This window comes from Caloenas nicobarica, chromosome 5 (assembly GCF_036013445.1).
Source record: "Caloenas nicobarica isolate bCalNic1 chromosome 5, bCalNic1.hap1, whole genome shotgun sequence".
Lineage (NCBI taxonomy): Eukaryota > Metazoa > Chordata > Aves > Columbiformes > Columbidae > Caloenas > Caloenas nicobarica.
Genome location: NC_088249.1, coordinates 50041120 through 50058280, shown reverse-complemented (window position 1 = coordinate 50058280; position 17161 = coordinate 50041120). Strand labels below are relative to the sequence as shown.

Genomic DNA, 17161 nt, shown 5'->3' with positions numbered 1-17161 from the left:
AAACTGCATTTCAACCCTCTATAGCTGGGCTTATTCAGTATTAAAGTAGCTGTAGGTAGTACAGTAAAGTAGCTCTAACATAACTCAACTTTGAAGAAAATTGAGTAATACAGAGGCCATACTGAATAGCTACAGTACACAAAGGTAAGGACAGGCAGACAGAGTGAAATGCTGGTACCAAATCAGATCAAGCTTTTCAGTTTTTCCATGCAATGAGTTCCTAAATGAATTTGGATTCCTTTGCATTACTCAACATGATCCGTCAAGTACAGTCCTTACAGCATGAACTGAAGGGCATTAGATTAGTCATCAGATTGTTCATTGAAGGGCATTAGATTCTGAGTATTGTTCAGCATGTGTTAGGAGGAATGATGGCTGATCAGGGACATTTTGCCCTTGCCAAAAGGAGCAATGAGGATCAGCAAACCACATGAGACAGAAGGCTGAAACTCTTCCAGTACTGAGGATTGACTGCCAGATCCTGACCTGATCCTGACACATGACACTGCTCATTGCTGGTCACACCTGAGCTAGGACTTTAATCAAAAAAGCACAAAACGGGTGATTAATTTTACACATATAAGCTATACCTTTAGACTCAGCAGCTTGTGGACTCCTGCTGTATTTGCATTGAGGCTGTGATCCAGTAACTACATCTGGCTGGCCAGACACTTCCTCCACAAAGTGGGTATTCATAAGACTGTTAAAACTGTCAAGGACTTTCAGCCTCAGATTCTGATTTCAGCATTCCCAATGTAAATCTCCATTCACAAAAGTGCCTTAATTTTTATGTATGTGGTTCATTTTAGTTTCAAACCACCTACCTGCAACATAAAAAGCCCTTAGTAGTCTAGACTGACTAGCCCTGACTTTTACTGGTTAAAAATCTGTAGAAATAACTGATTAAGACAGGGGTATGGAAAGAATCCTCTACTGAGGCTAGGAATCTCGGTCACCTAAAGACTTTTACAGGGTGAATTTTTCTTGGAGGGCTGTGTGCCTTGACTCATTCTATAGTTCCCAGGGGAGCAAAATAAATTTGTGAAGCACAGTGAAGAACAGCCTTTTACAAAGGAATCACGAGCTCACCAAACTAAACCTCAGCTTCACTTCACTCTGAGGTTTGCTGAACCTCACAGTGAAGTTCTAGACTTGAGCAGCAAGATCACTTCACTTCCTGGTCCTCAGCTGAACAGGACACAAAATATACACTAACACCAACTACAACATGCACTCACTACTTCTAAAATCCAGCTTTGTGTGGCATAAAATTACGTTTTGATAAAATACACTAGGGATGTGGCTCACGCTTCTGTTAAATCATGGACAGCTAGCACCTTATTAATCTTCAATTTCACAGCAGTCTCCTTCTGCTGGCACCTTTGCTTCCTGACATCTCAACCTGTTGAGAGTTAATGATTGGCAAAAACAGCATTGCCAAATCTGAAGGACTTCATTTCCAGTTTAAACCAAAATCACCCTCCTTACAATGTTTCCTGTCTACATTGATCTTTTTGCTCAGGACTTCAGATCATCAGTCCCAGCATGGTAGGCATTTGGAGTAGATAGCTACTAAAGGTCAGCAAAAAATAATTCAGGCGTACACTGCAAAAGATGTCTTCACAACCCCCTCTCCCTTCTCTGAAGAGTTCAAGGAAACCCACATCACCACTAATCCCTGCCTTCTTGCAGGTCTCATCCACAAAGCACAGATTAAAAGCCTGGTCAGGGATGATCTAGCAGCTCCTTAGAGCTATCAAGGACTGATTCAAACATGACTTGCATCTCATCCATGTCAAGTGAGCAACTTCTTTAATGAAGTAAGGATGCTGTAACATGCATTGGAATAGCACCAGCACCTTAAGACAGCAAATGCTGCAATGGCATAGCAGCTTAATACTCACACTCAGCAGGAGGCACTTGTTTTCTTTGATGGCACCTATGCAGCCCACGAAGCCAATGATCATGACAAATGTCCCTGTAACGATCAGTAGGTTGGCAGCTGACAAGGACGGGAAAGAAGAGGAGAGGGTGGCAAAGTTCCCTTGGGTAACAGCCAGCCAGATGCCTACGCCAAGGATTCCACAGCCTCCCAACTGGAAAAATAGAGAGAAACAAAGAAACTCAGTTATTGTATCCAGACAACCCCAGATATTAATCCATATCAATGTGGCAGCAGTAGAACAGCTCTGCTGAGGTAAACCCAGCAGTCACACCTAATAAGAAATTATCTCTCCCTATGACATGTTCAGCAGGGATAACAAAGGAGAAAGAAAAAATTTATAGAGGAGGAACTCATTGGTAAGATGTAACACTCAAGAAACACAGATTTCCCAAATCCAAGATACAACTTCAAATATTGGGTCTCTTCCTCTCCAAGCAGAGGAGAAAATCCCAAAGATACAGATCTCAAAGGGATTGAAAAAATCCATATCCTAATTAGGTACCTCAGAGAGCTGCCCAGAATGGCTGAAGCACTTTCAATCCGCTCTTCTTCCCATCCCAATACACCATCTACCATCCCTGGCAAATGCCATAAAAAATCTTGCCAGAGCATCCCCTGGTAGAACACCTCACACCTCTTCTCAGTTAGTTCCTGTCCAAAGTCTAGCCTTCTTTGGAAACAAGGGAGCATTTACACACACAGAATCACAGAATCACAGAGTGTTAGGGATTGGAAGGGACCCCAAAAGATCATCTAGTCCAATCCCCCTGCCAGAGCAGGAACATCCAGGTGAGGTTACACAGGAATGTGTCCAGGTGGGTTTTGAATGTCTCCAGAGAAGGAGACTCCACAACCTCCCTGGGCAGCCTGTTCCAGTGCTCTGTCACTCTCACTGTGAAGAAGTTTCTTCTCATATTTAAGTGGAACTAGAGTGTAAAGGGGCCAGAGAAGGAGTGAAAATCCTCCCATAACATTAAAAAAACCAAACTGATGTTTACTCCCAATGTGGCCACTGCTTCGGTAACTCAATCCTCAGAAGAAATCCTCTTCTGGTTTAGGAAAAGCTTGAGAGGGGAGCAGCAGTACAGGCTCCCCAAGCATGTGAGCAAGGAGAAGGGAGGATGCCAGTGCACACAGCAGCCACCAGAAAACCATAAAATTTACACTTACTATATACACAAGAAACTTTTTAAAAATGCAAACATTTATAAGCATGCTGCTTATAATTGCGAGAAAGCCTGTAGAATTGTAACAATCTGAGTAAAGCTAAGCAATTAAATAGAATTAAACCGAAGGGGATTTTGCATTATTATACAGTCACACAGCAGAGCATCACTTAGGTTTCTTTCTTTCCTGCCCTCCCTTTAAAATAATCAATTTTTATTGATTTTTATAATTGCACTTTATTATCCAAATCAATTAAAGGCTAGGAAAGAAATTGTGTTCATAGAGTAGTAAGCCAGACACAGGAGTATATCAATTAAACGTCTGCATAAAGTGGATGAACATAAGGCAGCTCATGAACCAGGGAAGGAAAAAGACAAAGCTAATCCTGGGGCAGAGCTAAGCCTCAGAAATGAAACACAGAAGAGAAATACAAAAGCCAAAGCAATTTCTTAGTACTAATTACTAAGTTTGTCTCTGCACACCACTGAATTCTCCCTCAACAAGGGCAATAAAGGCAGCTGGGTCTTCAGGCACGACTCCTCACCCCAGTTGCAAACTAGTCGATTTTGTTCAGAACTAAGAAGCGAAGCTGTACCTGATTGTAATGTACCTCAGCTGCATCAGCCCGTGTGTCTCCACTGAGAGAAGGCAGACTCCAGGACACAGGGACTCAAATAATTCCATTCAGCAGCCTTTTCATATACAGGCATCCCATATCACCATATTCACCCTTTCACTAAGTACCCTCTACAAGCACCATGGAGAGACAGCCTATGCTGCGGCCATATACACTGGAAATACCTCCCTTCTATGCCCACTTACAGACCAGGATCTTTAACATGGTCTAAAATGATTGAAGCATAACCAGGGTAGAGGGAGGGGAAGAACACTTAAAGAAGGTAACCCACAGAAAATCATTTGGGGTAACTGAGGGCATACGAACAAAAGTTATTAACATGGCCCAAGGAAAAAAAAAATCCCTAAAACAGGAATAAAACTTTGAAGGTCTACTTGACTGCAGAACGTTATTGAAGGAGAGGTGGCAGACAATCAAGTTAAAACCAAACTGGTCAGAGTGCTGAAATATAGTCAGGAATAGCACTAAACTGGCCAAGGAACAGGATGGAAAGCACAACTGCGCTTCTGCCTCTGCAGCCTGGTGGACATTCTGCCTCAAAATCAGCCTCAGAGCCACTGGCACAGTGAGGCCGCACAAATGGCCCAATTAAGCCTAACGAAGGCAGACGCCCAGCAGCAGCAGAAGCATCACCTTGCAAGAGATTTAGCTATTATCTTCAGTTCTTTGTTCTGAAGTAATTCAACAGCACCAATGAGAGGGAGCTTATTTTATCACCTTTCATGCTCCCATGTTGCTGCACTGCTTTGAGTGATATTGACACCTACAACTACCACTGGTATTATAGGAGGTGGGTCTTCCTGAGGATGCTGCTGTGTTCAGTAAAGGCTTGCCTGCTCCTCCATCACCCATTAAATACTTTATGAGGTACAATGCATAATACTTAAGACACCATTGCCATTAGGACATTTGATTCCAGTGTCTTCACCCTTCAAAGTAATTCTTGCCTGTGCAAACTGGGAATTCACCAGTCATAAAAAACATCGCAAACCCAGGAGACGGTTCAAGCAAAATGCCAAAACTGTGGCTATACTCATTTAGATCAGGGCTGAATATTTCACATCAGTTGGTCAGCAGGAGTATCTCACTACATTGCCCTTGATTTGGAGATACTCTAATATACATCAGGTTCTCTAGCAGCTCATTGTTTTCATATTTTTGAACAGATAATGCACAACTCTTCCTTAGGTTGATTAACCAAACCCTGAAATGCAAAAAGGGATCCTTCGAGCATTAAAACATCTTGGTCAAACTGGATTTCATGAAGTGCTGCTTAGAAAATGTCAGCACACGCTACTGAGGCTGCTCTACCTTAGTTCAGCGCTGTTCTTTTCCTACATCAGAATGTCCCCTCACGGTTCTTGAATAAAGTCACCAAACTGTTACACCAGGCCCTGGGAAACAGAAGCTGCCCTTAACCCTAGTCTAAACTGCTCCGTAAAGCCCCCTTTCCACCAAGGAGTGAAGCACACCTGTAAGTCTCCATCCAATGACCATAGTAACACTCAAGCACCTGGTTAAGGAAATGCTTATAGGAACCAAGACCCAGCAAGACAGCCACAGGAGCCTTTCCAACGATAGCAGAATATTTCCTGTTCCCAAACATTCAAAAAGCTTGCTCTCCCCCTCATTTGGAACTGAACAGCAGAGTAATTCCCAGTCTAAGATCCAGGGATCAGAGGGATCACGTTTATTTATTCTGGATCAGAGCCAAGAGAAAACTGTTGTAGTTGGTTCTATGCTGCCTGTCTGTTTTGATTTCTTCATCTTGGTATCTAAGGAGTTGTTAAGTTACAGATAATTTTACTTAGTTATTTAAGATGTTCTCTTTCCTCCACTTTTTCTCTCCCTATTCCATCTCCAACTCCCAGTCCTTTTTTGCACCAAACAGTCAGGAGCAGAGTGATGCGATGATATGTCTTGACAGCTTTCAGGCCTTGCCAAAATGTGAAATTAAACAAAACCAAAAACACTGACAGGGCTATTCTTAACAATTTGGGGGTTTCTATGCAAACAGTGAAGCTGTCATGGTTAAGAGAAAACATTAAAACAAAAGTTTAGCAAGAAGTTTACAGCTTGAACCTGATCTATTGGCAGCTAAATATGAGTCAGGCTACTGACAACAGTGTTTTTTTAACTCCTCTGTGAAATGTTCAACATATTATTTGCCTAATTGTTCATAACAATTGAATCTCTTGCAAGCAAGGCAGCTCATGGCAAAATCTGAAACAAAATGTCACTTCCTCTAACATTTTTTTCCAATAAATATTGCATTTTTCGTAAAATCTTCTAAGGCCAAAACAGTGGGACACCAGAAGGGATAGTGTCATAGCCCTAAGACTTAGGAGATTTGAGTAAAATGTCTGTTCCAGGTCAGGCCTCAGTGTCAATCTTGAATAGGCTGTTCAGTATGTCTGTGCCTGAGTTGCAAAATCATGAGTACAAAGATACAAGTAGTGGGTTCTTTGCAAGCCCTAGACTTTGCAATTGGCTATGAAAAGAGCAGAATAAGCTCAAGACAAATTGTTCATAGGCATTGATACAGCAGAGTCAAGCAGTGAGGCGAGTGGCTTACTCAAAAAGTATAGATTCAGTCTGTCTCTGCTTCCCCAAGAGATAAACAGATGTGTGTGCACTTGCTCTCTTGGCAGAAAAGCTGCCTACGGAATTAGATCCTCCAAATTGTTCTAATGGGCTAGAAAATAAATTATTCAGACTTCAGTGTATACATTTAGTATTGATCTTACAGTATGGTAAACAAAGTAATCCCAGACAGCCCGGGATATATGCACATTGTTAGAGAAAATTATTTTGAAGTTACAGCTACACACTTAAAATACTGCAGGAGAAATTGCCTCATTGTTCATTATAATGGTGTTGGTGTCTTTAAGTGGTTTTTTTATTGGTTTTATTACACGGAAAATGCATTTAATCGAGGTTTCTCATATTGTATCTGATTAGGATCTACCCATCATACTTCCTCTTTTAGATACAAAAAAATCCTTATGTATTAAAAAAATACACTCACAACAGAATTCAAATGGAAGGTATGACCTGTTGTTTTATAGTTCAACTAACTCACTTGGAGGATTTTTCTCCCCCAGTCTCCATATATTTAAACTAGAAGGGCTTTCTCAATTCCACAGTTACACTTGTGTGAATATGCTTTCCCCTGTGACTATGGAGTAAGAGTATACAATGAAAAACTCAACACCAAAGTATTAATAGTAGTGATGTGAACATTCTCCAGCAAATGTTCTTGTAATGTAAGGCATACTTAAATTACTGTTCCTTTCAGCTAGACACACAGAGGAGGTGGAAATGGAATACTTATATACATCAACAGGATCAAATGAATCAGGAGTGTTACATAGAAAAAGCAGAAGCGCATGTACTAATTCAGAGACTGCAGGTCTCTATACAAGCACGTGCAAACAACCTGCTGGTGTAGCTGCTGCATACCTGGGAGGAAGAAGTGGCCACTTCTGGAAAACACCCTCAAGTCGGCCAGTTCATTAGACTACTGAAGACCTTGTAGACATCCATGTGCACCACACCACCACTACCGACTGCAAGTATGCAGGATGACGGAATTTGCAGATACCGTCCCACCACAAGGATGGACACTTTGGCAGAGTTCATGTGACATACACTAGTAATATCATCTCAGTGTAGCACAAGCTGCATTTCTTTCACTAGTCAGAGGTCTGAAATTTAACAAATATGGGATGGTATACAGAAATTTAAGAAATAAAGGATGGTATAAAATTTAATCCCTTTGTGCCTCTGATTTTAGAAACTTAAATGGAGCAGTAAATGGGGAACTGAAGCAGATTTCTGGCCTTAGCATACAGAGGCTCTAGAACTCTGGAGTGCAGAACTGAAGGATATGTGCAAACCTCACCCAAAGTGGCCACGATCTGAGCTGTGCCCTTTTAGCAACAATTTTAAAAGAACCAGGAAAAAATACTTGAAAAGAGATCAGTTAGTAGAGACCACATTCCGGGGAGTGAAGAGACTGAAACAGTAGCAGTCCATAAACTGGGAAAGGTGAAAAGAGGATCATTATTCATTTTTCTTGAGATGAAAAAAGCTAGAGGTTGTTTGGTCTGCAGGTTGAAAACCAATAAAAGCAAGTACTTTCTCATAAAACATTTAATTAAATTCTGGAATTCATTGCCACAGAGTTTTGTGGACGATAAAATATAAGCAGGCTGAAAAAAAGGAATTACACAAATCAAAGGAGGGTAAAGTATCCTAGCATTTATTAAAAATTATATTTTGCACGCAGCTCTTCCAGCGGAAGACCTTAAAACACTAATTGGAGCAGCTGGCGAAAATGTCCTGTGCTATCTCTCCTTTTTTCTTATATTCTCTCTAAGCATCCCTGAGCGACCACTATCAAAATTAGGATACTCAGCTAGATGAAACTTTGTCAACATTATGGGCATTTGTATATTCACCTTACTTCACTCTCTTCCCCTCCCTAGTTTTCACTTACAGTTCGATTTTTTTTTTCTTGCTTTCCTTGGCATAAGCCTATTTTCAGAGACAGGGTTAGAGTTATAGATACAGATACAGACAACAATAGAAGAGTTAAGTCCCTGTTTCTCCTTACCTACATATCATACTCTTGGTTTTGTATCAATGAAAGCATAGCTTATTTTAAATCAAAATTTAGAAATCTGTTCACTCATCAAATTCATCTAATTTAGAAACAAATTCAAATTCTCTTTCCCTCAGATCCATTTGACCTAAAAAAGCTGTATTTCTTTTCCATGGGGCAAATGGATCCTATCCAGACTCTTCTCTCTCAGCCTTAGCAAATCTGGAGTAAGACCTGCTAACCTCTATGCACCCACTCCACTAGATTTTTTTGGTTTGATACAGAATAGTTGCAGGGAAATCCTAGAACTTATGCCCACATGTAACAGATTCTTATGTTGGTGCAATCAATAGCTAAACTAGAAACAACACAATGTTTATGCTACAGTACATTTAAAAAAAAAAAAGGATTAAATTATCCAACTGCATTTCTGAAGTAGAATAAGGATACCTCTACTTCAGCTCTTTGTACACACACACTTCTCTGTAGTGCTGCCTTCTGCTCTTGCAGCCATGGCCCAGGTTTTCAGTATTGCTTATGGAATCTGGGCAGTCACCAGCAAATTCTCAGCTGTCATCACTGCAGAGCACTTGAGCTGTCCCATAATTTGCATCAAAAAATCAGTGAGAAATGGGTTTACAGATCCTCTAGGTTATTGTAAAAAGTCTCCCCGATTTTTCACTCTGGGGACTAAGCAGCATTTTAAAGCTTGGCTGAATGCAAGTATGTCCTTTCCACCCCATAGTCCACCCACACATCTTAAGCACCTTGATCATCAGGCTGGCTGAGTCAGCACAGACCCCTAAACGTCTTTTCAGAGAAGCATAAATAAGGGCAGAAAATTCTCCAATTTATTGAGTATTAAGATAGACCTCAAAAGTCTGTTGAGATTTGGGATTTCAACAGTAGGGCACATATTGAGATTTGTACAGAAGAAAAAAAAAGGAGAAAAGAAAGAAGAGAGGAGAAGAGGGAAGAGGGAAAACGGAAAACGGAAAAGAAAAAAAGGGAATAGAGAAAAGAGAAAGAAAGAGGAAAAGGAGGAAAGGAAAAAAAGAAGAAAGAAGAAAAAAAAGAAAAAAGAAAAAAAAGTAAAAAGAAAAAGCCCGCAGTCTGAAAAATCCCTCTGTAAAAGGGAAGAACTCAGGAAATACTTTACTCATCTAATTCATGTGCGTTGCTTCTCAGACAGACACGTCCGGTCTCAACTCCTAATGAGTGCCAGCTCCACCCAGTAGACCAACATTATCGCACACAAATTATGCATCACAGATACTGCTCTACTCTCAGACTCAAGGCCTTCTTTCAGAACAACTTCTACTCATTGTGGTACATTCTCTCAAGCCAAATTTTATTTTGTTCTGGTGTAATTTAATTCTACTTTTGAATTCTTTCATCAATATCTGTATGACTTACAGGAAGATCCTTTAAAAGAGTGCAACTGAGTGAAGCATAAAGCATTTCAAATGCCGATCTCTCCAGCTCTGCAGATAAGCGGTTAAAAATTAAAAGCTCCATGAAACTAGTTGTTTAGCTTTGCCATTTCATAGTCTTTTCATTTCACTTAAAAAGCAGTTTCAAATACAAAAATCTCATCTTGCAACATGGGCTGTAATGTACATTAGCAGCAGCCAAATGCCTCCAAGAATTGCCGGCCTACATTCCCTTCTGGTGTCAATCAGCAGGATCCAGCCTAAATGTTATACTAGACTTTTTCTTATGAATCTATAAACCTGCTCTCTGTCTCTCCTTTACAAGCCACTGTCTTGTCAGTGGTGCAATGCAGTGTACAGCACTCAACATTATTTCAAAGTAGAGATGACGGGTCTGAATTTTATATCCTCCGTGACAGGCAAGCAACTGTTACACGCACGGGTGGCTGAGGGCTACAACCCTCACCTGTGTTCTGCCTGCCAGCGTGACATCCCAGGCTTCAGACCCTCACTGCCCTCTGCCACACTCGAGTCTTGTCACAGGTTCAAAGAAACACACTTCAATAGCTTGTGTTGTTGCTCTCCTTCCTTTTAGACACTCCTCTCCTAAAAAAAGGCTTTGTTTTAGAATATTCCACCCAATGCGTGAGCCTGACGAATACCAAGAGCATTTTTATCAAGCCTAGAAAGTTTACAAACAGGACTTTGGAGATCTATGTGGGTAAAGAAACATCACAAGAAGGGCATTCATTTTCATAGTGTCAATAATGGAAATGTATAAAATGCTGGCTTTTCAGTTATCCTGGAGAGGACTGAGACTCAAGAGCTTAAGCCTTAAGAAATTAATTATTCTCCCCCAGCTGAGTTCCACCAATAAATTGCAGTCTCATACAACTAAAGTAAATTTGGGGACAATTGAAGATGTCAAAAGACAGAATATCATGCTGACACTCCGCTAATGGAAAAGTGAATAAAAAGTCATTCAGTTAATCCCTGCTGTTTTATGAGTAGCATTCTCCTACATGCTTGCTCCTCTAAATCATAGTTATCTATCAACTACAGTTACAAAAGAACAGAACTACAACATCTATGAATTAATACACCCAACGTAAAAGTGATGTTTTCCTTTCACAGGCTCAAAATTCATTGAAACACTTAAACATGTGTTCAATTGCACCCTTATCCAGCAAAGCATTTAAAGCATGTGCTTAACTGCCACTGACTTTAATCAGTCACTTCTGTAGTGCACTTGATTGCCCCATACTGCAAAGTCACCACTGAGGATGCAAAAACTTGCAGAAATAGAACAGGTGAGGATGACCTATTAAGGCAGTATTGCTGATAAAAGATTAAACGTGATCACAGAATATTAAAAAATGGTGATTGTTAGTGTCACAAGCATCTAATTTGGAAACTTGCCTAAAGTCTAATTCAAATTAAGGATTATGAGTAAAGTACTGAGTTAATGACAACTCACTGAAACACAGATCAAATGCATGAGTTACAAAACGGAAAGGGACAAATATGTGACAATGAAAAGAATATGACTCCTTTCAGGTTCTAGTTTTAACTGCTGCCAAATTGACAGTGTTAAAAGCTTTTTCATCTGCTCCTCAAATGTAATTTCTAAATCCACCTGGGATGTCTGTAATGAAATCGATACAGTTGTTAAGAGGAATACATGTATGAGGTCTGGAATCGGAATCCATCAGATGGAAGTTAAATCTTTTTTAAAAGAAGCAGAAATGGAAGAAAACTGGGTGTGCTCTCGAGTGTCTGTTCTGTCCCATCCATAAAATAACATACAACTTTTAAAATTATGTTGTAGCATAAACTGGCGAAAGACCCAGTCTGGAGGTCTGGATGCAATTTTAGTCACCTGTTGTCACATACCTAGTACTAAATACTGAAAACAATAGAAGCAAATAAAATGGTAACGTTAGGTCTTTTACACAACACAAAAACTGTGATTTCTGTAAAGGAGATTGTTGACCATTTGGTGAGACGCTAGAGAAACTGAGGATAATAAGTATCAAATAATGACTCCAGAGGCCACAGCTCTGTTCCCCGGTTTACCACAGATTTCTTGCATCGGATAAAATCCAGATTATTATGTGTCTTTAGTGCTTTTCTGCCCCTTAGAGACATTGGATGGGTTTAGAGTAAGAGGTAGTGAAATAGTAAGATGACAGGGGTCATACGAAAAGCAAAGACAAACAAACAGGTTTCTTAGGGAGTACAAAGACGACAGAAATGGTCTATTTCATATTACTCAAAAAGTTTTTTAAAACGTGCTAACAGGCACAGTCTGCAGAAAAATAAAATTAAATACATTTTTATGTTGCATGTTTAATCCATCCATAGACGTAGGTAGATAGTACAATGCTGGTTGCTATAGAAACATCCATAGTGAATATAGATACTATAGTTGAAATGCAAAATCAGTTGTGTATCTAAAAAAAGAAAATTGCTGATACCGTGCAAAAAAAATGATGACAACTGAAGTTGATTCCCTCCCTCACAAAAGCTTTAAAAAAATAAGAGTCTTGACTATATAAACCAATATTTGATTAAATAGTCTGAACAAAGAATCTCCCACAGTGCACCCAGGAAGAAGCTGAACTTAGCTCTGGAAGCTGAGACAGATCACAAAAAGAGTCTCTGGTTTCAGAACGGGGGGCAAGTGGCTTTTACTAACATGTTTGGCTTTTTCCATCTCAAGACTGATTTTAAGAGCTTCCTTCCTCAAGGTCCGAAATTGTGCTGATGTATTCCACTGTGATTACAGTTAATTTTCCTGATAGAGACCTGTTCAAAGGAAAACTGGTTTTCTTTGCAAACATGCAGTCTAGAACAGGTCTTCACCAATTCCTCCAGTAGTGGTGTAGCTATGTCAGATCGTCTCTTCCCATTCACCTTTCTGAAGTTCATGCAGCAGCCAGTAAGTGTCAACAAGGATATATAGGGTCACCATCAAATACTGCTCTTAAACCTACCAGCTGACAGCAGAGAGCTGGAGGTGAGAGTCAGTGGGAACATCAGCAATACAGCTCTCCCTTCCCTCGGTCCCATCATAGATACCGTGCCTGCAATCTCTCCTCTCTGATCAGGTGCTGGCAACATCTTGAGTCTTTCAAGGACAGATAAATCTTCCATAATACAGGAAGTCCCTTCCCACTGTTCTCCAAGTCCTTCACCAAAAAGCACAGGACTCTAGGGCTGATTCCTGGCATACCCAACTCTATCCTTGAGGAGCTCAAGCCTTGCTCAGGAATCAAGCCCATCCCTAGCAGGGACAGGAAGGTTCTGGGAAGCAGCAGGACTTTTACACAATATCTCAGCTCCTAGAAAGCTGTGGGACTTGACTCCAGCACAACCATCCTATCTGAATGAGTCACAGGCATGAAAACCTTCGAATTGCTATTTATTAAAGGGCTTCTTCATATTCATGCTTCCAGTAAAGCTAATGACACATTCCAGTCCATACCATAACAACATTACAGCATCAATCAATGGAAGTAACGTAACGTGTGAGGTTAGTGTTTTTGGAATAAAATGAACTATGATAGAAAACGACGGGAGTACAAGGTGGGGGTGCTGAGACCTCACGAATAAAAGAAAACTGTGCAATGAAAGATTGGTTCAGATCGCTCCAACACAATTTCCCACTCTCTCCTTTTATCTTTATTTTCCCTCCCCACTGCCAGCCTCTCTGCCACATTTCATAGTGGAAACCTGTTACTCTCTAGGATGCAACTTAACCCCTTGACTTCCATAACAGCTCACATCCAAAACGAACACTCACCGTTTTAATATTCTTTCCTGTAATAAAACAAACTAACAAAGAGCAAAACCAACTGTGTCCCATCAATAAGAAGCTCACATGGTCGTAGGAACAGTTTCCACCATGTTCAGTATCGATCCCCTGATCAATAACAGACTTGTAAGCAATAATCACACTAACAACAAGCAGCCTCACATCACAAAGCTCATGTTCTTTCACTGAACACCACCAGAAAGCTGAGCAAAATGCATTATGAATCTTTTATGGATTCTTTTTAATGGATTGTTAATAATATTTGTACAGACAAACAATGTATTTACTACCATCGCAATTGCCTAACCATACCATATAAGCAGTTCCTCATAACAAAACCGGCATTATGACTGGAATAGCATCTCTCACTTCAATAGTTCAAATGCCTTGTCAAGAAAACTATTCTAATTGGGTGGGAGTACAAGAGAAAGCAAAGATTATTCCCTTGTTTTATGTTAGCAATTTTTAATGATTGTTTATTTATACTAGGCTTTGCTATGCAATAGCACATCTGAGGCTTTTCTGCACTCTTACTAGTTCTATTTATATGCAATTGCCTGTATCCCAAGCCACTTCCAGGCATGGGCAGTATGCCATCAGTAATGAATGCCACCTCAAATAATCTATTTTCTTCTGCACTAGTTATCCCCAAAGGAAACACTACAGTCCTTTCTTAACACCGACCAAGTATCAGCTATGAAAGCATTTTGATGCTTTGGAATAAACACATTTATTTAAACAGATCTGTGATCAGCAGCTTTATTGCAACATACAGACAGGAGAGCCCACAGAATCCCTTGCTTTCATATTGTATTTTGCTTTTTCTGCTTCGGGGATCTGTGGAAATGAGCACAAAGATTACGAAGTAAAAAACGAGTATAAACACTCCCAATGGGACCGTCCAAACAACGAGATTATGTTAAGCACTACCTACAAGTACCCCTCTGGTCATAAAAGTAATGTTGAAACTTCTGAACTGCAAAAGATTTCTGGACTAAACTCCATATTCTTTTGTCAGATGCTACAGGATACAACACAGAAAGACTGCAAATACCTCTTCTGACTTCAGGTCTGTATGACCAGCTTTTAGATATCCAGGGTGGGATTCAGGTCACCTAACTTTAGATGTCAATGCTATTAGTGGTCTCTAGAAATCAATGTAGCTCATCATAGTCCAAGCCTGCCTTTGGTCTGCTGAATAGCTCCCTAGACACCACTAATGGCATTGACCAGAATTTCCCTGACCGCAACAGTAGGCCAGATGCTGACAGTTTGGGCAACCTGGATCCCAGCTCAAATCCATCTGCCTAGACTCGCCTTCCTTTGTCATTGGAAAGAAAGAGACATCTCCAAAGGTCACGCCATACTACCCTAGAATATGTATCCAGGACAAACCGCCCTTTGGGAAACCAGCAATTGCAGAGTAGCCAGAGCAAAAGGCATAGACTTAAGCATAAAATCCCTCCCTTGCCCTGCTATCGAAAAGACAGAAAAGATGATTCTCTCTCCCCATGTCAGGTCATGAAACTTCACAATCTTCTCTGGGGTAATTTGGAAATGAACTCATCTACCCTCATTAATTAAAATTACATATTGTTTTTTTCTTCCTTGTGATAAAAACATGCTATTGCATAGACAATAAACCCTCATGCATACACAAATACACACAGAGAGTATGAAGAACCAAATGATCTCAGTTTAGCAAGTCTGTCCCAGTCAATGCTCAGGGAAAGCATTCAGCTACACTTACATTCCTAAACTGCCCAAATGTTTATTACTTAGTATCTCTTAATAAAGGGGTATGACTGACACAAATTTATAGCTTTTTTATTACTTTGCCCCCTCATGTTATAAATTCACAAAACAGCTGTAGTTTATTGCATTTTTATGTTTGTCAGTTTTATTTACATAATCTCTCTTGCCATTAGTGTGGAAAAAGCTTTTGGGGTTTCTGCAGATCCTCAGTCCTTTAGTGCTGGGGCCTGAAATGAGATGGAAACAAAGACTTCTGGGTCATCTAAAAATAAACTGTCATCTCAAATGCCTTCTCAACACAACCTTCCATCATAAAGCACTGCTACATAAATATGGCTTTATAAATTATATATCTTAAGTCTTTGCATGCTCACAGCAGATTACCAATAAACGTTCTGCAATACCTGCTAAAAAACCCAGACATAAAATCATTGCCAATGATGATAAATGATTACAGCTTAATAACAGTCAAGCTGACAAAGCTAAAATGTCCACAGGGTGTATTGCAATTCAAATGCCACAGGTGGAAAAATAAAAAGCTTTCAAATATAAATGTTACAGCCTTCAGCAAAGACAGGAGATCTAGAGAACGGCTTTGTGACACCAGGCTGTGTACTAATTCTAGGATGTCCCTCAAACAAAATAGTGAAATTTAATGCAAATTTAATAGGCAAAAGAATAAAAGAGCTTCAGGGCAGAGACTGTTGCAATGTGTCTGTGCTGGGTGGGACAGGTCTAACCAGACAATAAAATCAGAGAGACATGGGAGTGGGAGAGAAAAGGAAGTCAAACACTGAGAAGCATAACTTTATCCAAATGAGAACAAGAGGATATTTTGGATAGTGAACCATATTCTCAGGTTAACTACAAAATTAGCTTCTCTGGATAGGAAGGTGGCAATGAGACTCTCGGTATGAAATCTCTTCATTAAGTTCAGGCTAAAAATCATGTTTGTGAATCAAGGGAAAAGTCTTAATAACTCATCATGAGGCCACTTACAGTCTACAGCTGTACTGCAGAGAACCTGCTCATAATTAATGACCCATAGCCACTTAAAGCTAAATGACTGATTTCAAACTGTAAACGAGCAGCTCAGTAACAAAAGAAACTCTCAAGATTATTTCAGCAGTCTCCATTACCATTCCTTTAACCATTTAACAGGCAAAACACAATCAAAGAGACAGAAAGCTCTCGTCATCACAGCCTTCCTTTAACAGCTCACCTTCAGACAATGAAGTGAATCCCCAAGAGTCATTCACTTCAGTATTTTTTCTGGCATTTCAGTCCCAGCATGGTCTCTCGCTCTCCCAAGGGTGAGGGAGCTTTGCCTATCAAGTAACAGCAATGCTTGGTGGTTAGTCTAGAATGATGTCAGGCACTGGAACAGGCTGCCCAGGGAAGTGGTGGAGTCACCATCCCTGGAGGTGTTTAAAAGATGTGTGGATGAGGTTCTTAGGGACGCGGTTTAGTGCCAGTGTTAGGTTAACGGTTGGCTTCGATGGTCTTGAGGGTCTCTTCCAACCAAAATGATTCTACAATTCTATGAGATCTTACCTGGCATGTGGCACCTCTCAAGAACTATTCTAACATAATGGGCTTTTGCCAGGACAAAACCAGCAACAACAAAGCATCCAGATTTCAGTCCACCTCCTCTCCCACAGCTCTCTAAGACTGTGACTTGCCGTTAGGAAGATGCTTTCTCACAGGAGAGAAAGACACACATTGAAAATACACCTCTGAAATATTGCAAAGGAAGAAAGCATAGCAGGATGAATGAGAGTTCTCAAATGAAAGCGGAAAG

At 40.3% G+C, this 17161-nt stretch overlaps 1 protein-coding gene across 7 annotated transcripts in view; it reads right to left on the bottom strand.

Annotated features, from left to right (window-relative positions):
- Positions 1-17161, bottom strand: part of TSPAN4 (tetraspanin 4) — a 465016-nt gene that overhangs the window by 76150 nt on the left and 371705 nt on the right. For all 7 annotated transcript variants that reach the window (XM_065635457.1, XM_065635456.1, XM_065635458.1 and 4 more), the window contains one exon: positions 1905-2096. In XM_065635457.1, coding sequence (XP_065491529.1) covers positions 1905-2096 — 192 coding nt within the window. The remainder of the gene's footprint in view (positions 1-1904; positions 2097-17161) is intronic.